The sequence below is a fragment of the Palaemon carinicauda genome, chromosome 37, assembly GCF_036898095.1.
Source record: "Palaemon carinicauda isolate YSFRI2023 chromosome 37, ASM3689809v2, whole genome shotgun sequence".
NCBI lineage: Eukaryota > Metazoa > Arthropoda > Malacostraca > Decapoda > Palaemonidae > Palaemon > Palaemon carinicauda.
Window position 1 is genome coordinate 50,926,149 of NC_090761.1, and position 24,372 is coordinate 50,950,520.

Here is a 24,372-nt window from a genome sequence, read left to right on the forward strand (position 1 = left end):
GATTAAAATAGCCACCAACCTCTTTCAGCTTAGAATAGTCACCAACCTCTTTCAGCTTAGAATAGCCAACAATCTCTTTCATATTAGACTAGTTACTGACCTCTTTCAGATTAAAATAGCCACCAACCTCTTTCAGCTTAGAATAGTCACCAACCTCTTTCAGCTTAGAATAGCCAACAATCTCTTTCATATTAGACTAGTTACTGACCTCTTTCAGATTAAAATAGTCACCAACCTCTTACAGATTAGAATAGTCACCAATTTCTTTCAGCTTACAATAGCCACTAACCTCTTTCAGCTTAGAATAGGCACCAACCTCTTTCAGATTAAAATAGTCACAAATCTCTTTCAGCTTAGAATAGCCAACAATCTCTTACAGATTAGAATAGTCACAAATCTCTTTCAGCTTAGAATAGTCACCAATCTGTTACAGCTTACAATAGCCACTAACATCTTTCAGCTTAGAATAGCCATCAACTTCTTTCAGATTAGAATAGTCACAAATCTCTGTCAGCTTAGAATAGCCACCAACCTATTTCAGATTTGAATAGTCACTAACCTCTTTCAGATTAGAATAGTCAAATCTCTTTCAGCTTAGAATAGCCACCAACCTCTTGCCAATTTCAATAGTCCTAACCTCTTTCAGCTTAGAATAGCCACCAACCTCTTGCCGATTTCAATAGTCCTAACCTCTTTCAGCTTAGAATAGCCACCAATTTCTTTCAGATTTGAATAGTCACTTAACATCTTTCAGATTAGAATAGTCACAAATCTCTGTCAGCTTAGAATAGCCACCAACCTATTTCAGATTTAAATAGTCAATAACCTCTTTCAGATTAGAATAGTAAAATCTCTTTCAGCTTAAAATAGCCACCAACCTCTTTCAGATTAGAATAGTCACAAATCTCTTTCAGATTAGAATAGTCACAAATCTCTTTCAGCTTAGAATAGCCACCAACCTCTTACCGATTTTAATAGTCCTAACCTCTTTCAGCTTAGAATAGCCACCAATTACTTTCAGATTAGAATAGCCACCAAACTCTTTCAGATTTGAATAGTCACTTAACCTCTTTCAGATTAAAAAAGTCACAAATCTCTTTCAGCTTTGAATAGTCACTAACCTCTTTCAGATTAGAATAGTCACAAATCTCGTTCAGCCTAGAAAAGCCACCAACCTCTTTCAGATTTGAGTGGTCACTAACCTCTTTCAGCTTAGAATGGTCACTGACCTCTTTCAGATTAAAAAAGTCACAAATCTCATTCAGCTTTGAATAGTCACTAACCTCTTTCAGATTAGAAAAGTCACAAATCTCGTTCAGCTTAGAATAGCCACCAACCTCTTTCAGATTTGAGTAGTCACTAACCTCTTTCAGATTAGAATAGTCACAAGTCTCGTTCAGCTTAGAATAGCCACCAACCTCTTTCAGATTTGAGTAGTCACTAACCTCTTTCAGATTAGAATAGTCACAAGTCTCGTTCAGCCTAGAAAAGCCACCAACCTCTTTCAGATTTGAATAGTCACAAATCTCGTTCAGCCTAGAAAAGCCACCAACCTCTTTCAGATTTGAATAGTCACAAATCTCGTTCAGCCTAGAAAAGCCACCAACCTTTTTCAGATTTGAGTGGTCACTAACCTCTTTCAGCTTAGAATGGTCACTGACCTCTTTCAGATTAAAAAAGTCACAAATCTCATTCAGCTTTGAATAGTCACTAACCTCTTTCAGATTAGAAAAGTCACAAATCTCGTTCAGCTTAGAATAGCCACCAACCTCTTTCAGATTTGAGTAGTCACTAACCTCTTTCAGATTAGAATAGTCACAAGTCTCGTTCAGCTTAGAATAGCCACCAACCTCTTTCAGATTTGAGTAGTCACTAACCTCTTTCAGATTAGAATAGTCACAAGTCTCGTTCAGCTTAGAATAGCCACCAACCTCTTTCAGATTTGAGTAGTCACTAACCTCTTTCAGATTAGAATAGTCACATGTCTCGTTCAGCTTAGAATAGCCACCAACCTCTTTCAGATTTAAATAGTCACTAACTTCTTTCAGATTAGAATAGTCACAAATCTCTTTCAGCTTAGAATGGTCACTAACCTTTTTCAGATTAGAATAGTCACAAATCTCTTTCAGCTTAGAATAGCCACCAACCTCTTTCAGATTTAAATAGTCACTAACCTCTTTCAGATTTAAATAGTCACTAACCTTTTTCAGATTAGAATAGTCACAAATCTCTTTCAGCTTTGAATAGTCACCAACCTCTTTCTGCTTAGAATAGCCACCAACCTCTTTCAGATTTGAATAGTCACAAATCTCTTTCAGCTTAGAATAGCCACCAACCTCTTTCAGATTTAAATAGTCACTAACCTTTTTCAGATTAGAATAGTCACAAATCTCTTTCAGCTTTGAATAGTCACCAACCTCTTTCTGCTTAGAATAGCCACCAACCTCTTTCAGATTTGAATAGTCACAAATCTCTTTCAGCTTAGAATAGCCACCAACCTCTTTCAGATTTAAATAGTCACTAACTTCTTTCAGATTAGAATAGTCACAAATCTCTTTCTGCTTAGAATAGCCACCAACCTCTTTCAGATTTGAATAGTCACAAATCTCTTTCAGCTTAGAATAGCCACTAACCTCTTTCAGATTTGAATAGTCACTAACCTCTTTCAGATTAGAATAGTCACAAATCTCTTTCAGCTTAGAATAGTCACCAACCTCTTTCTGCTTAGAATAGCCACCAACCTCTTTCAGATTAGAATAGTCACAAATCTCTTTCAGCTTGGAATAGCCACTAACCTCTTTCAGATTTGAATAGTCACTAACCTCTTTCAGATTAGAATAGTCACAAGTCTCGTTCAGCCTAGAAAAGCCACCAACCTCTTTCTGCTTAGAATAGCCACCAACCTCTTTCAGATTTGAATAGTCACAAATCTCTTTCTGCTTAGAATAGCCACCAACCTCTTTCAGATTTGAATAGTCACTAACCTCTTTCAGATTAGAATACTCACAAATCTCTTTCAGCTTAGAATAGTCACCAACCCATTTCAGCTTAGAATAGCCACCAACCTCTTTTGGATTTGAATAGCCACCAACCTCTTTCAGATTTGAATAGTCCCTAACATCTTTCAGCGTTGAATAGTCACTAACCTCTTTCAGATTAGAATAGTCACTAACATCTTTCATCCTGTACTTTTTGATGCTGTAGTGGTTGTTTTTTCCTGCCTGCACTTCAGCGTTTACCCCCCCCCCCCCCCCAACCAACTACCTCTCATCCCCAGGCTAGCTATGCCATAAGACCAAATTTATAATTCGGTAGTTTCCTGTTATTGCCCCACCACTTATTTCTGATATAATCTCAATACTATTTTTTAGGTTAGGTTAGGTAACCTACCCTACCATAACTTAACCTAACCCAATAACATGAAAGTAATAACAGGGGCAATAACAGGGAAGTACCTATAATTCCATAAATTCAAGAAAGGTCTGATATTGAATAAATAAAGAGTGAGTGGGGATTTTTTTATAGTAAGACATACAGTAGATGCTGAGCCTGCAACTGACTATTTTTTTTTATTTATCTTTTTTTCTTTTTGGTTTTTCTCCAGATGAAATGTAAAGAAATCCGACCAAGGTGTGAGGAGGGCAATGAAATCCACACTGGCTGTCTGGTGAATCGAACGATTGACGAAACCATTTACAGTGAAATAAGTAGATTTCAAGACATGAAAGAAGAGGTGGATAGCCTACAGATGTGTGATGATGGCTGGTTGCCATACTCAGAGGCCCTCTGCTTTGTAGAAGGAAAAGATGATGATGCTGCGAGCCACCGATCTCATAAGTACCTTCAGGTCGTCATTAAAGCCGTCCTGGTCTGCACTAGAGGGAAGTTTAAAATGCAGAACGAGCATTTTTCAGAGATACTTCAAACGTTCGTTTCTGAGCCGGAAAGTGAAATATTTAATAATTCTGCACATCAAAGCCAGGAGACTAAAAGCTGGATAGACGAAAATTGGTTGTATTTAAGTTTATTAATATCCGTTTCTGTAAATGTGGCTCTTATTATTCTTCTAGTGATTTTTCGCTGTCCATGCAGAAGACAAGAAGACTATCAACCGACATCATCCTCGGACCTCGGTGAACACTCAGACCAAGGCCAATATAGAGGAGGTCAGGCGGAGAGAAATGCCCGAGGCAAATTAGCGGGCCTCATCTGCCCAGACGAGGCCCGGTGTCACCTGTCAAGTGGGCGCATGGGGGGTGATTTGAGGCCCGCTGAGAGAGGTGAGTCACTGTAAATCTCCTCACCGCCTGACCTCCTCTATATTGGCCTTGACTCAGACAAATGAAGACTAATAGGCCTAGTAAGAAAATCTGAAGGTAATGATTTCCTATTTTGTGAAAGAATAATTCATGTGCAACCTAGCAAAATGAAGATGCCATATTCATGGAGACTTTTCGAGCATCTTGGTGCTAGTAATATAATGACTCAAAAAAGAAAAAAAAAAAAGCATATTTGATAAGAAAAATACCACTTATTTGTCCCCAGCTTTTAGGACCTTTACTTGCACGTCAAGAAATCGAACCTTTACTAAATCATTGGGTTAAATATGATCATAAATGAAGTGTAATTTAGAGAACAAGAGTTTGGAGGAAGGAGTTCCCTTCGATATAGTTCGAGAAGAAACTGACTTGTGAGTTTAGCTTGAATGATACACGGTCTAGGTAACTATAGTCAATTTCTTTTAGCGATGCAGATTTGCACCGACTCGCAGCGGTGCCCTTTTACCTCGGAAAAGTTTCCTGATCGCTGATTGGTTGGACGAGATAATTCTAACCAATCAGCGATCAGGAAACTTTTCCGAGCTAAAAGGGCACCGCTGCGAGTCGGTGCAAATCTGCCTCGATAAAAGAAATGGACTATAGACTAAGATCTATAGAGCGCCTGGAACTTATCTCAGAACGGAGTCTGACTATAATTTTCAGCCCCCATCCGTTAAGCTTAGGGATGGAAATGACAATGAAGAAAATTGTGTTAAATTGCAAGTGCTTCTGTAATATAGTGATTGCAGTGAGATACTTAACCAAATTTTGAATTTCTCTGCAACTAGAAAAGTAACATCTAATCACAAAGATTTCATAACTTGTATTTGATTGCAGTTGTAAAATAATACAGGAATCCATTACACATTTTGATGTTTTCTACGTCATAATTCCATCAATTGTGGTTATTTTTTCTTTAGATCTGTTTGTTTGCCAGTGTGATTATACAGCTGACAACGTTATTAATTGTGAACTGACACACATGATCCAATTTTATGAAAAAATACATAAGGGGCCCATTCTGTTTAATCGTTGGTCGCTGCAACCTCACCATCCTAGTGAGCTAAGGATGGTGTGTTTGGGGTGGGGGTCTATCTGCTGATAGCCATTGCCTGTCCCTCCTTGGTCCTTGCTTGGGTGGAGAGGGGCTGTTCATATGAAAATATGGTCAGTCCTTGATAGGGCCTTGCGGCCTGCCAACGCAAGAGCCTGTGCCTTGCATGAGGCATGACAATCTTCACACACACACTTTATAGGGCAATGCCACTGTCCCTTGGCTCTGTCATTCATGAGTGGCTTCAATTTTAAATCTTTTAAGTATCAGTGAAGGACCAAGGATTTAACCCCTTTTGAAATCCATCAATAAGTAATAACAGTAATATAATAGTATGTACCTTCATGTAAGTTTTATTCATGATGAGCACTCCAAATCAGCATTTTCTAATCTTTTATTCTAAGATTTAGCCCTCCACAAATATTCGCCAGAATAAAGAAATAGTGTTTTTTTTTTTTTTTATAATAAAGTATCACTGACAAGAATTGGTCTTTCTTCAACCTAATACATTACATATGTGGCTACTTTATCAGGGCCTCCGGTTCCTGTAGCATCCACATGTACAGTGATAGAAAATATTTTAACATCAACACTGCCTTCATATAATTGGTGTAACAGATTTTTCTAACAGTAGGCCTAAGCCTAATTGTAGAGGAGCTGTTAAGTACTAATTGCATTACTGAAACATTAATTTCTGTAGCGGCATGACCTTTATTTGACCATATTGCAATTAGCTATACTGTGAAAACTACGTCATTATTTTATAAAGAGGAGCAGCGTGTTTAATCCTACATGAGGTGAAGGTTTGGATGACTATTCAAATGAATCCATATGATCAATCGTTGGGGACAGTGGTGTCTTTCAATTCCATTTTAAGAGGATTACAGTCTCTGATATGGTGAACATTACCTACTGCCATAGACAATTAAATCAATATAAGCTCTACATTTTTTTTACCCATTTGGCTCAATGACAATTAAGGGAAGACCTGAACCTGGGGCGAATTTCCGTGGGCTTTTGCGTTCCTTCCTTAGTATGGGATATTGGCAACAGATGGCGTTAATGCATTCGTGCGTTTTCTCGTCTGTGATTCTGTTGCAATAATGCAATTGCATGTTTAATTAACTACTAGACTCTTCAGTTATCAATCAGTGTTCAAGTTCAATCATCAGTGTCTTGGCCATAATTGGAAATGGATTAGTCGACTTTGTGTATATCAAGACTTCAGGATGGATTGTTGTGAAGCAGTAGGTCTACCTTTTTTATCATTTACAGATGCAAAGTCAAGGTAATTTTGTAAGTTGAATATTCATATGATTATAAGTTGCAGAGCATGTGCAAGCTACTCCTCTTGTTGAATATATGATACTTTAGTTTCTAGCCAAATAACCTTGGGATTCATATATTTTTCTCAAGTGAATATCATGTGTAGGCCTATTATTCATTTTGGACCATGAATATTTGCCCATACCACCTGTTACCAGTCTTCCTACACCCCCCCCCTTATAGAAACAAGTAGTCTATGGTATCCCAGTGGAAAACGGGAGTTTTTTGGGGGGCGAATTAACACAAAAAGGGAGATGATTGTAGTAATAGTAATGAGTAGTATGAATAGAGGAAGTTGTCTAACCTAACCACACCTACCTAACCTATCGTCGTTGCTGAGTCTTCCTTGTTTACTTGCTGTGAGGGCTTCTCCCCCATGCTCTCGTATCCATGTTGCTCTTATGTCCCATAGTGTTATTTCCATCATTATTATTTCCATTGCTCTTTTGAGTTGTAACTAGCTTATGTTCTAAGGTTTCATTTGGGTGGAAGACAATGAGTAGAATAAGGGAAACTGTCTAAACTAGAAAAGCATACAAAGTGCAGACCTCTGTGGCTTATTTTGGTTGACCTTTTGCTTGACCTTGACCTTTGACTTTTAACCTAGGAATTTAAAAATTGAATCACTTCCACGTCAACGTAACAATTAATCCCCGAAAGTTTCACTACTCACTGGGTAATATTAGGGTCAGGAAGTTGTTCACAAACAAACTGACAAACAGGGGCGAAAACATAACCTCCTCCCAACTTCGCTGGCAAAGGTAATTAGCCATGCCCACCTACCCTAACTTACGGGCCAGTACTCTTAACTTATCAGGCTGCGTCGCTACTATGACCCCTACACCCATCGTCAAACCTCACTTACGATACCAAGAAAACTTCCAAACCAATAGAACAAAAGTTACATATTTTGCTTTGCTTCTGCACTTAACTTAGCTAGAACCAGTAGTTGATGGTGTAGTAGGTCAAGATCAATCACTTATGATTAGTCTACATGAACCAGAACATACTGTGAGTTAGACTTGTTGAGGGTAGAGGCAACTGGTGGTGATAAAAATTTGTGAAACAGTTCCTCTTTAGGATATTTCTTGATAAATAGTAGTAACATTTTCTCTTACTTATGCATTTGCATGGATAATGCATTGAGAAGCAGTGTTTTGTTTTAACATGTTTTACCCAATAAAAATATGAAATAGCCCCCCCCCCCCAATAAAAAAAAAAGTGGGTGGGAGTCTAACATAGTTTAACTCAAACATATACCAAGACATTTACTGTTACTCTTAGAGGTATGCTGACCAATCACCAGGCTGTATCACCCACAAAATTTTAACTGTTTTACAGCAGGGCTACTTAATTGGCAACTTGTCCATTCTGGACCTGAGTGTTGAAGCTGGACCCCAGGCTCCAGGAGGAGGAAAGTGTAATTAGATAAAATGGTCCTGGTGATGGATTCTTGAAAGTTTATATCTGGGGTGGGATGTACTGTAGGTAAGTTAGGGGTCTATAGTACAAATTTATTTGACCTACCAATGCCCTTAGGGCCATAGATTTAAGTTTAGCCTGGTGGCATTGTTTATGGGAAGTGATGCATGGCCGAATCTAGGTACAAGTTCTGATGTTTTTTTATATCTTTGATGTAATTTTAGGCATCCTATCAAGTATGTCATGTATTCATGTATAAACCAGGAGTACCTTCAGAGGGTACCGAGTATTGAAATTATAGTGTTTTGATAAATAAAATTAGTAAATTTTTTTTCCAATCACAACCAATTGTTCTGGTTTTTTAAATATAAAACTTACCCGCTGGTTATATAAAAGAGCTGAAGTCCCTGACGCCAGGGCAGAAAATTCAAATCTCGCGCTATCGAAGATATGCCAGGTGTACCAACCGCACCCTAGCGGTAGAACAGGTGGAACTACACACCAGTGACACCAACTCCAGTTCTTCTCTCTGCCGTCATAGCTGACTGACATACAGAAGTTCGCTCTCGTGTTTTTACTCTCTTGGGAAGTTGTTTGGTGATGTACAACGTTCTTTTTTGAGTTTAAGCTATCGTTGATTAATTTTCCTTGGTTCTTATCTTGAAATCTTTTTGTTTGAGATTTTCTTTATTGTTTTTTCCCTTACTTTTTGCTTGTCGGTCTCTCACGTTAACTTTAAAATGGCCGACTCCTCCCCTGCTCAGCGTAGGTGTGTTAGTGAGGGTTGTCGTACACGACTTCCTAATGGATCTATTGATCCTCATTCTATTTGTGTAAAATGTAGGGGTAAATTTTGTTCATTAGATGATAGGTGTAATGAGTGTCTTTCCTTAACTAATGATGATTTTGGTACTTACGATCGTTATGTTAGGAGATTAGAGAGAGATAGACTTAGGCGTAGTTCTTCCCGATCTGTGGATAGAACCTTACCTAATTTACCTGTTCCTAATCCTGTTCCTTCCCCTGTGGTGGTAGATCAGGAACCTACTATGAAGGACATGTTTACTGCTATTTTGTCTCTTGGTGAGAAAGTTGAGTCCTTAGCAGCCGATAGAAATACTATCTTTTCAGAGTTAAAGGTATTGAAAAACCGTGATCCTATCGGAACTGTGGAAAGTGTTTCAGTGTCTGATGTGGTACCGAAGAATCGTGACTCTCTCGGTGTTGTGACAAGTGTTGATAATGTGGTTAGTGTTGCGGAAGGTGCGTCGACTCGAGTGTCTGATGTGGTACCGAAGAATCGTGACTCTCTCGGTGTTGTGACAAGTGTTGATAATGTGTTTAGTGTTGCGGAGGGTGCGTCGGCACGATCTTGTCGTTCACCTAGCCTTAGACCTCTTTCGAGCTCTCGAACCCATGGGAGAAGTAATGTCGAACGGCTTAAGGGAACGAGAAGCATCATCAATCGTGCAGACGTCCCCTCGAACGTTCCTGTTGCCGTAGCTCAGGTCGTTCACCCTCATCGTAGGAAAGGTGAGGTTTATACGTTATCCCCGTCTTCCGATGAAGGGTCGGGGAGTGAGGTGCGGCCAGGATGTAGTTCGTGGGGTTCACCGGAACGTTTCCGTTCTCCCAGCGCTTGCACTCCGGCCAAACGTTCAGATCACCGTGTTCGTGCGGATATGATTCCTTCCGATTCGGACCTTGTAACTATTCATGCACCTCCTCTTCCATCGGATTGGCTTTCTTCCCCTGAAATGCGTGGTGACATTAGTGCGAATCTTCCTTCTAGGAGTTCTGTTGATCCGAAATGGACTGCGTTTTTGTCTATGAAGGAACAACTCTCGTCGTTGATGGATTCTTATCAACCAAGTGTTGGCGTTGTGTCTGGGCGTTCGATGTCAGACCAGTTATCGCACAAACGTTCGATGGTATATGGCCTTGACGAGTTATCACTTAGACGGTCTCCCATTCACAGTGTTCAACGCCAGGTTGATTTTGATGAGTCGCGTCAGAGAGTTTTGGTTGACCAGTTTGCGTTTTCTGGTCGCGGGGAAGAGCGTCGGCGTCGACAAGTGGACGAGACGCGGCAACAATTTGAAGTAGTGGATCGCCCGCGGCAACAACTTTTGGACGCGGCGCGTCAAAACATTGGTTTACAGCGGCGACATCCTGACTCCTTTGATCGCTCGCAGCAACAGTCCTCGGACTTTACGCGACCTCGCGGCGATCTTCAACAGTTACCTTCTGATTTCAAGCGTTCTTCTGTTCAACAACAGTTGAATTCTAAGCGGTCTAAGCAGTTGTTGGTTGAGGATGATCGTCTACATGTCCGTGTTTCGCATCAATCTACTTCTACTTCTCCCCACCAAATTGACTCAGATGTTGGCCTTGACAGGCAGTCCCATCCAGACGTTGTTCCTTCGGTTCAGGCTGCAGCTGTTGCTGCACTGCCAGAAGACGAACCAGAGGAAAAGTCGGATGAGGATAATCCTATTGAGGAAGTCTCTGAGAATGAGGAGGAGAAGCATTATCAGCATGCTGTGGACCTTCGCAAGTTTATGCTTATTTTGACTGGAATTTTCCCGGATTCTTTTACCCCTGTGGCCCCTCGTTCTCCGCCTTCTGAATTCATCTTAGGTAAAGCTACTAAGGTTCCAGTTTACACCAAGATGGTTCTTTCTCGATCTTCTAAGCGGGCCTTGAAGTTAATGGGTTCTTGGTTGGACTCCAAGAAAGCTTTTGGCAAGACGGCCTTTGCCTTTCCTCCCGCTAGGTTAGCCTCTAAATCTAGTGTGTGGTATGAGACTGGTGAAGTGTTGGGCTTGAGTTTTCCTTCTTCTGCACAAGGGGATTTTTCAAGTTTGGTAGATGCTTCTCGTCGTCTTGCCTTAAGGAAGACGAAGATTTGGTGGTCCATTCCAGAGTTCGACCATTTGCTTAAAGGTCTTTTCAGGGCCTTCGAAGTTTTTAATTTTTTGGACTGGGCTTTGGGGGCTTTGAGTAAGAGGGTCTCTGATATGACGGAAACGGACACTAGTGGTTTGGTTCATTTGATGTCCTGCTTGGACAAAGGTGTGAGAGATGGCTCCAACGAACTTGCTGCCTTGTTTACAGCTGGAATTCTCAAGAAAAGGGCCACGATGTGCTCCTTCCTCTCCGCAGGAGTGTCTCCCTATCAGAAGACAGGCCTTCTTTTCGCACCTTTGTCTAATTCTTTATTTCCTCAGGAATTAGTGGGCGAGGTGGCTACTGCTCTCACTCAGAAGGCCACACATGACTTAGTTACTCATTCGACTAGGAAAGTTTTGCCTCCGTCTTTCTCCTCTCGAAAACCTAAGGAATCTTCTTCTGGGTTTCGTCCTCAGTCCTTTCGTGGGAAGCCCTCTGGGAGAGGCTCTTTTAAACCAGAAGGAAGGAAACCTAGAGGCAGAGGGGGCAAGTCCGGCCGAGGTAAAGTCTGACTGCCCTCTCCTTCAGACAGCAGTGGGGGCCAGGTTGACTCACTTTTGGGAGGCTTGGGAGAGGAATGGAGCGGACCCCTGGTCCTTCCAGGTGTTAAAGGAAGGCTACAAGATCCCCTTCCTGACCAATCCTCCTTTAGTCACAGATCCAGTGGATCTTTCGCCCAAATACAGAGAGGGTCCCAAGAAACAAGCCATGCTTCTACAGATGTCTCTTTTATTAGAGAAACGAGCAATAGAGGAAGTGCAAGATGTTACGTCTCCGGGGTTTTACAACCGCCTTTTTCTAGTACCCAAGAGTTCCGGGGGGTGGAGACCGGTTCTGGACGTAAGTGTGCTCAATGGTTACGTCCAAAACTCGACGTTCACCATGGAGACTCAGAAAACAGTTCTGGCAGCTGTGAGGAAGGACGATTGGATGGTCTCTTTAGATCTTCAGGATGCCTATTTCCACCTTCCGATTCATCCCAGCTGCAGACGTTATCTGAGGTTCATGGACGGAAACAAGGTCTTCCAGTTCAGGGCTCTTTGTTTCGGACTTTGCACGGCTCCTCTATTGTTCACCAAGATCATGCTGAACGTGGCAAGCATGCTGCATTCGAGGGGAATCAGGGCCTCTCTGTATCTGGACGATTGGCTGATAAGAGCCTCCTCAGCCGATTGTTGTTTGAAGGACCTCAAGATGACTTTGGATCTCTCCAGAGAACTGGGTCTCCTGGTGAGCTCGAAAAAATCACAACTCATTCCATCCCAGGAGATTCTTTATTTGGGGATGGAGATTCACAGTCGGAGTTTTCGGGCTTTTCCGTCGTCGGTGAGAATCCAAGCAGCCCTCCTAAAAGTACAAACGTTCCTGAAGAGAGATCTTTGCTCCGTCAGAGATTGGATGAGCCTTCTGGGGACTCTCTCGTCGTTAGAGAAGTTCGTGACCCTGGGGAAGTTGTTCTTGCGTCCTCTTCAGTTTCATCTCAACCGCCATTGGAAGAAAGGGGACAGCCTCGACAGGGATTGCATTCCCATCTCGACTTCCATCAAGTCTCATCTTCAATGGTGGAACAACGAGCCCAGACTGAAAGAAGGCTTGTCTTTACTTCAGAGGAACCCAAACCTCGTGTTGTGTTGCGACGCCTCCAACTCGGGGTGGGGAGCCACTCTAGAGAAGCAGGAACTTTCGGGGACTTGGACGGTAGAGCAAACCTCTCTCCACATCAATCAAAAAGAGCTTTTAGCTATTCATCTGGCTCTCATCGGCTTCGAAAAGCAGATCAGGGGCAAGGTAGTCCAAGTCAATTCGGACAGCACGACAGCTCTGGCCTATATTGCGAAACAAGGCGGGACCCACTCTTGGCCTCTGTTCGAGATTGCAAGACTGCTCCTCATCTGGGCGGAGGAAAGGAAGGTGACTCTTTTGACGCGGTTCATCCAGGGAGTCAACAATGTGAGCGCAGACAGACTCAGCAGGAAAGGTCAGGTTCTCTCCACAGAATGGATTCTGCACCCGGACATCTGCAAGAGTCTGTGGCGGTTATGGGGTCGACCTCTCGTGGATCTCTTTGCCACCGCGAAGACCAAACGACTAGAGTGTTATTGCTCTCCGGTTCCAGATCCCGAAGCTTTTCACATAGACGCTTTTCTGATGAACTGGTCACACATGGAGGTTTATGCCTTTCCTCCGTTCAAGATCCTTTACAAAGTGATTCAGAAGTTCGTTTCACACGAGGAGACCAGAATGACACTGATAGCTCCGTTCTGGCCGTCAAGGAGCTGGTTTCCAGAGGTACTGGAATGGATGGTGGATGTCCCGAGAAGCCTTCCCATGAGACCCGATCTTCTCAGACAACCTCACTTGGCCCGAAATCATCAAAACCTCCGAGCTCTACGTCTGACTGCCTTCAGACTATCGAAAAACTCGCTAGAGCTAGAGGATTTTCGAAGAAGGCAGCCAAGGCAATTGCAAGGGCAAGAAGGTCTTCAACCATCAAGGTGTATCAGTCCAAGTGGGAGTTGTTCAGGGAATGGTGTAGAACTAACGCGATTTCCTCTTCCAGTACATCGCTTTCCCAAATAGCAGATTTTTTCTTGGACCTTAAAACTAAGCATAACTTCTCGTCATCAACTATTAAAGGTTACAGGAGTATGTTGGCGACGGTTTTTCGACACAGGAACCTAGACCTTTCTGATAATAAGGATCTACGAGATTTACTTAGGTCTTTTGATACGACCAAGATGATTCAAACGGCTCCCATCGCCTGGAATTTGGATGTTGTCCTTAAATTTCTCATGAGTGACAGATTTGAGCCTTTACACTCGGCTTCATTTAAGGACTTAACCTTGAAAACCCTTTTTCTAGTTACCCTCGCCACTGCGAAAAGAGTTAGTGAAGTTCACGCTTTAAGCAAGAACATTGGTTTTCGGAATGGGAAAGCCATTTGTTCTTTGCAACTGGGGTTTCTGGCCAAGAACGAAAACCCTTCTCGACCATGGCCCAAATCCTTCGAGATTTCTAACCTTTCGGATTTGGCTGGCGATGAATTGGAAAGGGTTCTCTGTCCAGTTAGAGCTCTACGTTGTTATGTGGACAGAACTAAGAATCTGAGAGGTAACTCAGACGCTCTGTGGTGTGCAGTTCGGAAACCCTCGATGCCCATGTCCAAGAATGCCTTGTCTTTTTTCGTTAGATTGTTGATTCGAGAAGCTCATGCTCAGTGTGATGAGTCGGATCAGAGGCTCCTCAAAGTCAAGACACATGAAGTCAGAGCGGTAGCGACTTCAGTGGCCTTTAAACAGAACCGTTCTCTGCAAAGTCTGATGGATACAACATTTTGGAGAAGTAAGTCTGTTTTTGCATCCCATTATTTGAAGAATGTTCAGACTCGCTATGAGGACCTTTTTACGTTGGGTCCTTTTATAGCTGCTAATGCGATAGTAGGTGAATGATCTACCACTACGTTCCCTTTTTTCCTAATACCCCTTTTCTATCTCTTGGAACTCGTTTTTTATGGTTGTTTGTGGAGATTGGGCGTCAGTCTTCCGCAATCTTTGATTTGGCTAGGTGGTCATTTTGTTCCTTGAGTGCACCCGGAACAAGGGTATTGGTTGAGGTCCTGTCATGTTATAGGTGTTTGTACCGTTTGACAGCTCCTAGAGATTTTCAGCCCGAGTGGATTACTGGATCTCTTAAGGATAGCGGACGAAATGAGGCAGAGTATCATTGCTGTCAGCTTCCTTATCAGGTGAGAACTGCTTAAGTTTATTGTATGTAACCCTTAAGTGAATTTTCTGTATGTAGCTGTCTCTGACCCGCCACCAAGGGGTGTCAATCAGCTCTTTTATATAACCAGCGGGTAAGTTTTATATTTAAAAATGATATTTTCATAATAAAATAAATTTTTGAATATACTTACCCGCTGGTTATATAAATTTAACACCCTCCCTCCTCCCCTCTAGAGACTACCTATGGTATGGCTATGAGGCATGGAAGAACTGGAGTTGGTGTGTAGTTCCACCTGTTCTACCGCTAGGGTGCGGTTGGTACACCTGGCGTATCTTCGATAGCGCGAGATTTGAATTTTCTGCCCTGGCGTCAGGGACTTCAGCTCTTTTATATAACCAGCGGGTAAGTATATTCAAAAATTTATTTTATTATGAAAATATCATTTTTACATTTAGATGGAGGAAGGTTTTTACCTATTTTAGGCCTACTCCTCAGTAATCTAGATGAAAGAACATCGGGGAAGGGCAAACAGAGCAGAAGAATGCAGATTTTAGGCCTAGAATGGCCTTGTATTATCAGATACTGAACAAAACCTTGTTTGTTATATCACTAAATACAAATCCTTTCACTCTTTATAGGGAATATACTTTCGGCGAAGCCCAAAAACTAGCTGTAAGACTTTCAGTGAGGTATAACTTTCCACCGCTAGTTAGCTGGGGTGGGTAGGGGTTAGTACCGGCTACCCCAATCACATACACACTTATGTTCTTTCGTCACTATTACTTTTGGCTCAGTTGAGAGTGGATACTGTCTCTCTACTGTTAAAACCTTTAACTGGATGTTTGACTAATCTTTTTCTCTTTTTCCCTTTGCAGGTGTGACTGTTGCTGATGAGGTTCAGCATGCAGGGTCCAGGACCTGAGGGGGCACCATTGCGGCACTTTCATGTCCGCGATCGAGACTGACCCTTACTCCATGTGCCCTGCCTGCAGAGGACACACTTGTAGGCAGGACTCACCTTGCACAGTGTCAGGAGTGGCCATCCTCCTAGTGGGAGAGACTTGGCAGATGGCGCAAGAATAAATCCAAGAGGGATTCTTCACCTTCGGGGTCATCCTCGAAGGCAAAGAAACCTCGACTTCCTTCTTCATTATCTCAATCTCTCCATGTGACTTCTGCTTGCTCGGTCTCCTGTGGGGAACGATCAAGTAGAAGCGGTAGCCATTTGACCCATGGGCAGCCCTTGGGCTTAGAGAACGTCACTGCTCCTCCTAGTGATGCGGCGCTGCCCTCTGCCAAAGGGGAGTACTTTTCCCGAAGTGGCGCTGCCCTCTGCCAAAGGCGAGTATTTCTCCCTTGATGACGTCGTTCATTTTTGGCCTTCCTTAGGGATTGCAGGTCCTCGATCCAAGGAAGGTCTCCTAGAGCTGATCTGTTTAGGGGCACAGGGGAAGCATATATGGCCTTCCTCAGAGGTTGACCTCGGTCTTCCTCCCTGATACTCTAAAGATATTGCATCGGTAAAGTCTAATATCCTGACCTGGTTCTGTCTTTTCGCCTGTTCTGTTACCATTTGCATATGCAGCCTCAGCACTTGTGCAAGAACAGGTTTGGACTAGTACTCCCCAGAGTGCTCAGTCGGAAAGGCTACATATGGCCGACCGAGAGCTTGACCTTTGTCATGCTCGTCAACACGCTGACGATGACATTCTCCCTCAACCCAAGTATGCTCAACCTGCAGAAGGTTTGCAAAGTCCGAAGTATTGTCCTGCCCTTCTCAAGGGGAGCATCTTTCTTGTTCACGAGTTAGGTCTTCCCCTGAGTGATCTCCTCCGTGTGGTGTGACAAAAAGGGTTTTGGATTCGTCCATACTTTTTTCTAGCCCGTCAGAGTAAGAGGACGAGGTAGTGCGTAGGCTGGACACAGCTGCGATCCTTCGCCGTCATGCTCCTTGGAATCTTCTCATCATCCAGCGTTCTTGGTCCAGTCCCTGTAGCTGGATCATGCAGGACTGCTCGCCTAGCTCCTGCAGGTAAACCGGAATCGAGCAAGAGCTCTCTCCTACGAGACCTTATATAAACCAGAGTGTTCGCCAACTCCAGCACGTGATCAGGTTGACTCTCATGACAGAGTAGACCGCAGTTTATAGATAAAGCCATATGCGTCATCTCGTACCCATCCACTTGTTGAGATGCGAGGGCGAGCTTCTCACACCAACGATGATCTACGCGAACATGAGCGTTCGTAAAGACATCCGATTTCAAGCCTTACTTTGTCACGCAATCACGAGCGAGGGAATGCCACCTCACGACCACTTGTTTACCAGGAAAGGAGAGTGCGCTCGCCAAGATAATACCTTCCATCAGTACAGTAGCTCATCCATGAATCCAGGTTCATACATCTAGAGCAGAACACAAGAGTTTACCTATGCGCCTTAACTCAGCAAAGTGTAAGTGCATTCCTCCCAGGAGAGATGACGACAGGTCACAAGGTCTGCCACAGTGAGCTCCTTAGAAATGAACTGCAGAGCACGAGTTCTCTCAAGGTGCCCCGACAGGTGTCCTTCAGCAAGGCAATGCCATGATTCCACGAAATGGTTAGAGGAGTCCAGCAAGTGGTAGCCAGTACCACTCGTGTTAATCCGGAGAACAATCCGAATGTGTTAGTAGCAACAACGAGCATTCGGCCGATTCCGCTAGAAGCATTGAGTTCCCTGATGTATGCTTCCCCTCCATCTGACCCGAGACGAAGGAACATGGTGCCAATACAACCTCAAGAACAACAGCCACCTCCAGACATTTCCCCCTTACGACCAATCAAGGAATGCAGACTTCTAGATGAGGACCCTAGGAAGCTAGAACCGGACTTCTCTAGATTAGAGTTACTGTAGCTCCAATAATATCTCGAAAGGAGAGGAGGCGACAAAGACAAGCAATCTCCCTAGCGACACATTTCACTCTCGAACCAGCAGGGGCTCAAGATCACCGAGGGAGATCTCCCGGACTGATAACTATCGTCTGTCTCCGAATGAGGTCATCTGGCCTGTCCAGGACCCTCCGCCCCCTTAGAGACATTCTAGTCTTCTCGCAATACTCCAACCACATGCGTTTCGAGCCCATCCAAATCTAAGGAGGGCAAAAAGAGGATCCCTTTACTCTCAGGATTCGTATCTTGTTCTAGGGAGAGGAAGGATACGAAAACAGTTCCTAAGAACGGGGCATTGAGGGCTGTGGCATCGATTAAAGGGCAAAGCATGCCTAGTTCATTACGAACCTCAGAGACAACGGCAGAGGGATCTCCCCTCGAGTTCAAGAGTCCCTGCCAATCAACGGGATTACGACGACAACCTACACACCGAGCTACTATGGGTACAAGCTCATGGGTGGAAGACCCCAATCCAGATTCAGGGCATGAGGAGAGGCTGCATAGAGATGCGAGCCCAAAGATATCTGCTTCTGAGCAGAATGAGGCAGCTCACTTTTTTTGGTGGGTCTTTTGGTATATCAGGGCTATCAACAGGCTAGACGACCTCCCCCCTGAAGGTAAAGATACCGTCTTAGACCTTCTGTACGGCACACAGATACCCACTAAAACCAGCGTGACGTTGCCCTGGGAGAGGGTGTTGAAAGGTGCCAAGAAGAAGGCATACTCTCAAATCGCTGGAGGCTCCCAATTCTTTTGGACAAGCAACTCAGTAAAACTCCTCCCTTCTACGTATGTTTAGCAGAGGAAATATTATGAGATCATACAGGAAGCACCAGTAGCGTTAACTCTTGACTTGGCGATAGTTCCTCTGACCAGGGGTATGACATACCAGAACCTGGTAGTCTTACCTGTGAGGTTTTCAACGAGTGAAGCCTTAAACAAGGAAAGCTTTGCAAAATATGCCATGCAGGCTACTTTGTGGCTAAATCTATAGCTAGGCTCAGTGGGTTACCTCTTCAAGATGGAAGACTGATCCTAAGAGCATACGAGGGAGGCTATGTCAACCTTCTTGCTCTTGGGAATGAGCACCATTGAGTTCCTGGCCCACCAGGTAGTGAAGCTGTGTTCCAATTGGGTCTTGAAACGACGTAACACAGTGATTGACAAGTTCCACAAGTAAGTGTCAAAAGTGTAAGTACTAAAAATTACATACCTCTCTATGGAAAGACCCTCACTGTTCAATGTAGAGGACATTGAAAAGGTGGCAGATCATTGGAGAAAGGCTAGCCAGGGCAATGACAATGCAACCCTATGCAACAGCCCCTCCAGTTCAGAGACTTCCTCCTGCAAGATCTCAAGGGGATGCCAGAAGTTCAGGTGCTCCCAAGGGAAGCAAAGGAGGAAGAGGAGTTGGACGTGGACAATCCCACTAAGGAGGGCATTGCTCCCATTTGTCCACCAGTGGGAGAATGCTTGCAAAGGTGATTTGCACACAGGGCCGATCCTTTGACGGTCTCCTTACTACGGGCAGGTTACCATGTCCCGTTCACCCTATCTCTCCCTCCCTTGATGCAACAACCAGTTCCATCGAGTTCCTACACAAAGTGTTCCATGAAGGAACAGACCCTCAGGACCAAAGTCCAGACCATGCTGGAGAAGGGCACTAACCAAGAGGTCCTTGACGGGTCTCCAGGCTTCTACAGTTGGCTCTTTCTTGTAGAGAAGGCATCTTGAGGCTGGAGACCAGTCATTGACCTCTCCTCCTTGAACAAGTTTATCAAACAAACTTGGTTCAGGATGGAAATGGCAAACACAGTCAGACAGGCTGTCAAACCCGAGGGCTTCACGATTACATTAGATTTAAAGGGCGCTTACTTCCAGACCCCAGTCCATACGTCATCAAGGAAGTATTTAGATATCATCATAGACGATCACTAATACCAGTTCAAGATGCTGTGTTTCGGCCTGTCCACAGCACTACAGGTTTTCACAAGGGCTTTCTCCCTAGTGTCAACCTGGGCTCACAAGAACAGCATTTATCTGTTAAGATACTTGGACAACTGGCTGATTCTAGCTGACTCAGTGGCAACCCTTCTCCAACACCGAGACAGACTTCTCGAGTTATGCCACTATCTGGGAATTGAAGTACAGTAAGTCTCAAAAAGTCATCACTGCAGCCATTGCAAAAACTGGTACACTGTATACATAGGAATGCTTCGAGACACTAGACTACGCAAAGTCTGACAGCAGAATATAGAGACTAAAGAAGGTGGCAAGCCCCTTCTTGCTTCTGGATTCGCTACCAGCACATCGGTGGTTCCGTTAGATATAGCACCTGTCCTCCTTAGAGCTCCTGGTGACCAACTGACGGCTATGCATACGGTCTCTTCAGTGGCAGCTGAAGTCTAGTTCGGCTCAGCACAAGGGTAGAGCCCAAACAAAAGAGAAGACCTGAGGTGGTGGGCATTAGATGCCAATCTCCCCATAGGGCTAGGTCTTCTCTCCCCCCCACAAAATTGATGCTCTTCACAGACGCATCACACAGCCTCCGGACTCTGGTCCGAGTCCAGGCAACATGTACACACAAACCTCCTGGAAATGAGGGTAGCCTTTCTGGCCCTCCAGCAATTTCGACAGTTTTCAGGACACTTCGTGGTATTGATGGGCAATAGCACCACGGTAGTAGCGTATATAAACAAACAAGGAGGTACCTTTTCAAACCACCTATGCCAGCAAGCTAATGAAATGCTAAGATGGATGGAAGACAACTCGGTGACCCTATTAGCCCATTTCATCTTAGGCAAAAAAAAATTTTCTCACGGACAATCTGAGCAGAGTGAATCAGATACTGTAGTAGGCTCCGAGTGGTCTTTGAATCGTCAGGTAACCAACAGAGTCTCTTTGTGGGCTTTACCAACAGTCGACCTTTTCACGTCTGTGGACAACAAGCCTCCGATGTACTGCTCGCCAGTACCAGATCCCCAAGCTCTTTGGCACGAGGCTTTCCAACAACTGTGGGATAACATAGATGTCTACGTGTTCCCCCCTTTTGCCTAATAAGAAGTTTATTCAACAAGGTAAGGGCATCCAAAAACCCTCATAGCTCCAATGTGGCACCATGCAAAATGGTTTCCAGACCTTTTATATCGGCTTACAGAGGTGCTGAGGGTGCTCCCTCCATGTCACGATCTGGGGACTTTTCTATTACATGGTATGAAAGTGTCAATCCACACACCCCTTACGAAGTGGAAGGTGTAACCAGCCAAAGGTATTACTTTACATATGCCACAAGTGTGAACCGAGATACTACTGCTACTTGATTAGCTCACTGTTATGACACAGATTTTCTCCACAGGGTCCTTTATTGCATGGGCCATGGACCTGCTGGTAGTCACATCACTGATGCACAAGGTGTAAGGCACCTGAACCACTCGTGTGACCTACAAGCTCCGAGTTTAGGAATCCCAGGGTTAGTTTTCCAGCGAGTTCACCTAAGGATGAGTCTATGTAAAGGGCGATGATTTGTATTTGGAACAAATGGCAAATTTGGAGGTAATTTGTATTTTTCTAACTATACAAACTAGAGCCCTTTACCCATACTTTCCTGTCATCATCAACCCTTAGAAAATCCCAGCTGCAATCAAAGTGACTACTCAGTGAGAATGCAGTGGACCTTGCTGAATGGCCTTAGAGACCTAGATTTTATAATCCAGTACAATCCGCTCTCGGCAGGTAACCACTGGCCAACTACCCACACCCCGTTTTCCTGCTTTGTTGTTATCATTCTCCTATGTGAAGGACTCGTGGTCGTATAGTTGGGAAAAATATGAATAACCTCAAAATTCGTCATATTACAATAATTAATTTGAGCGTTTGTGTGTATATACATACAGTATATGAAAAACAGAGAAACCAGAAGAAGAAATACACAGATTTAGTCCTCACTAGCACGAAGGTTGGGACTTACCTGGTGCACCAGTCAGCAAACTAGTGGGCAAATTGGGTCCTGAAGCGGAGGGATGTTATGGATTCACACTTTACCAGTCAAGTGGGGCAGGAGGAAATACTCATCCCAAAGCTGGATGTTTTGGCCCTGTTCACGCAGGACATCTATACTATTTAAAATATTCAGAAATTAGAGAAAAGCATGATATGATTTCCTAATCTATCGAGCAGTCACCTTCAAGGGCCTAAGGCTGTTCGAAGGCAACCACTGTAAGGGCATCCTCAACCCAATCCCTGAAGTGAGTGCTGAAAAAGGCCATCAGATTTATATTTGCCACTCCAGCACCTTCCACCTCAAGGCAGGGCAGGGACAATGACCTTCTCTTTCATCCCAACCTGGCCACACCAGGAAGGGCGGTAAAAGGAGGAAGGAAGAGGACACTGAAGTCCGCAATCGCCTCCTCCAGTTTCCGTTGGTTGGGGAGGATGCCTGTCCAGCCGTTTGGCAATGTGGCAGTAACACAGAAAAGTAAGTTGGGTGATGAAAGCCTTCAGGGATGCATACCGCTTCCTTTCATCACCTCTCGCCCTCCCCTATCTCACACTAATATATTTCCTAGACTTGCCTTCACTCGCTGAAATAATGGAGAAGAATGTGCCAGAAGTCATCCAAGATGGTTCTCCAGGCTTTTACAGTTTACTTTTGCATGTTGAGAAATCGACCAGAGGGTATCTGGTCATCGATATCTCTTCCCTGAACAAGTTTGTTGTTCAAGTTGGAGACGGCAAATACATTGCAGTACAGACTTCATGCTTGCTGGGGACCTGAAGGGCGAATATTTCCAGATACCGATCCATCTGTCCACCAGGAAAAACCTCCACCTCATCCTTATGAGGGTCATGTACAGGTTCAAAGCCATGTGGTCCAGACTGTCTACTGCCCCTAGAATGTTAATGAGTGCATTCACACTTGTTTCATCTTGAGCCAACTTGAACAGGATTCGTCTTTTGAGGTCTCTCAACAACAGATTACTCCTGTCGTGCTCCATGTATTAATTGCTCCAGGATCTGGACAGATTTCTAGCAATTTGCCACAATCTGGGGATCGTGATAAATCGGAAGAAGCCAAGTCTCCCACCTAAGCAGATAATGCAATACCTGGGAACACTAATAGACACGGCAACAGCAAGTCTTTCCATCAGATAATCGTATCAATAGACTCGAGAAGTAAGAGCAACCATTTTTAATCATAATGTACTGTACAACCACTTTGGGTGTCGGTGTCATTGTCTTCTCGGACATTTTCGTTGTCGGAGAAACTCGTGCCCAAGGGCCGTCTCCACCAGCAATCATTTCAGTGATTTTTGAAGTGTTACCAGGCAGCTACCACCAATCCTCTAAACCTCTGGAGATGCTGCTGTTCACAGACGCACCTAACCCCTTCGAGATTGTGGATTACAGAAGGAAACCTGCACATCAACCGGTCGGAAATGCAAGCAGTGCATCTAGCATTGCAAACTTTCCAACAGTTTGATAGGGCAATTAATAACGTTGATGAGCAACAACACTACCATAGTGCCCTATGCCAACAAGCAAGGAAAAACTGTTTAAAAAGCCTTTAACGAGCTGTGAAACAAGCGCATACTTTGGCATTTGACAATGTAGTAAAGATATCAGCAAGGTTCATTCCAGGCTACAAGAATGTTCTAGCCAACAAGGTCTGTTACCTGGGACAAGTAGTAGGGTCGCAATAGTTCTTACTTCCTTGCATGGCATAAAGGCTTCTTTCTATTCAGACTGAACAAGAAGTTTTCAGTGTTTTACTTTGGTTCCGGATCCATCAATAGTGATGAAGGATGCCTTCCAACATCCCTGGGACAACATGGATGCTTATGCCTTGCCACTCTTGTACCCGAAACCTCCATTGATCAACGGGCTGATGACGACATCGAATGTCAAGATGACCGTGATGGCTACCGAGTGGCTACACGCTAAATAATTTCCAGGTTTATTTATGCATCTCACAAAGGTACCGAGAGAACTCCCCCAATGATCCAATTTTCTCTGTCAGCCCCATCTGCAAAGGTACCGCAGCTCAGTGGTATCCCTGTTACTTCACGGGTGGCTACTATCCAGTATCTCCTCTGTGCAAAAGGCTTTGTGCATTACACTGCAAAGATGTCTAGATACCTGCAAAGATCCATTGCTGTTGTCTACCAAGGAAACCGGGCCATCTTATACAATTAGTGCTGCAGAAGGGGTATTTCTTCATTCAGGGCCTCTCTTCAATTCATCCCTGATTTCCTCATTTACCTCTGTCTGAATATGCTCCTCTCAGTCTCCGCAATAAAGGGCTTAGACTTGTTCCCTTCCTGGAATTGTTAATGCTCATGGGAAGATTAAAGCAGTCTTGTTCTCCCAGAGAGCTCAAACCTCTGATGTGGGATGTCACAAGAGTTCTCAGCTTGCTTGAGCAACCGCCATACAAATTTTGAGGAGAGCAACAGACAGGGATCTGACAGTCAAGATTGTCTTCATGCTTGCCTTGGCAGTGGAGAAGAGTAGGCGAGCTCCATGCCATCTTGTAAGTCACAAGTCATTTGGAGGGATGGAAGGTCTCCTTTATCATTGTTCCGGAGTTCTTGGACAACATCCAGAACAGAGGGCCGTCCACAGCTCCAGGTTTAAGTCCCAGAGTTGGAA

The 24,372-nt window shown here is 43.9% G+C and overlaps 1 protein-coding gene and 1 long non-coding RNA gene across 2 annotated transcripts in view; both read left to right on the forward strand.

Moving 5' to 3' along the window:
* The window catches only part of LOC137629660 (uncharacterized), an 88,773-nt gene extending 83,932 nt beyond the window's left edge, over positions 1-4,841 (forward strand). Inside the window, exon 4 of the long non-coding RNA XR_011041571.1 lies at positions 3,605-4,841. This is a non-coding gene — a long non-coding RNA (uncharacterized lncRNA). The remainder of the gene's footprint in view (positions 1-3,604) is intronic.
* Positions 4,842-6,472: 1,631 nt separating this feature from the next.
* Dcps (Decapping enzyme, scavenger) overlaps positions 6,473-24,372 on the forward strand; it is a 178,582-nt gene continuing 160,682 nt past the window's right edge. The window contains exon 1 of the mRNA XM_068361202.1: positions 6,473-6,661. Within this exon, the coding sequence (XP_068217303.1) occupies positions 6,603-6,661 (59 nt within the window). The 5' untranslated portion in view covers positions 6,473-6,602. The remainder of the gene's footprint in view (positions 6,662-24,372) is intronic.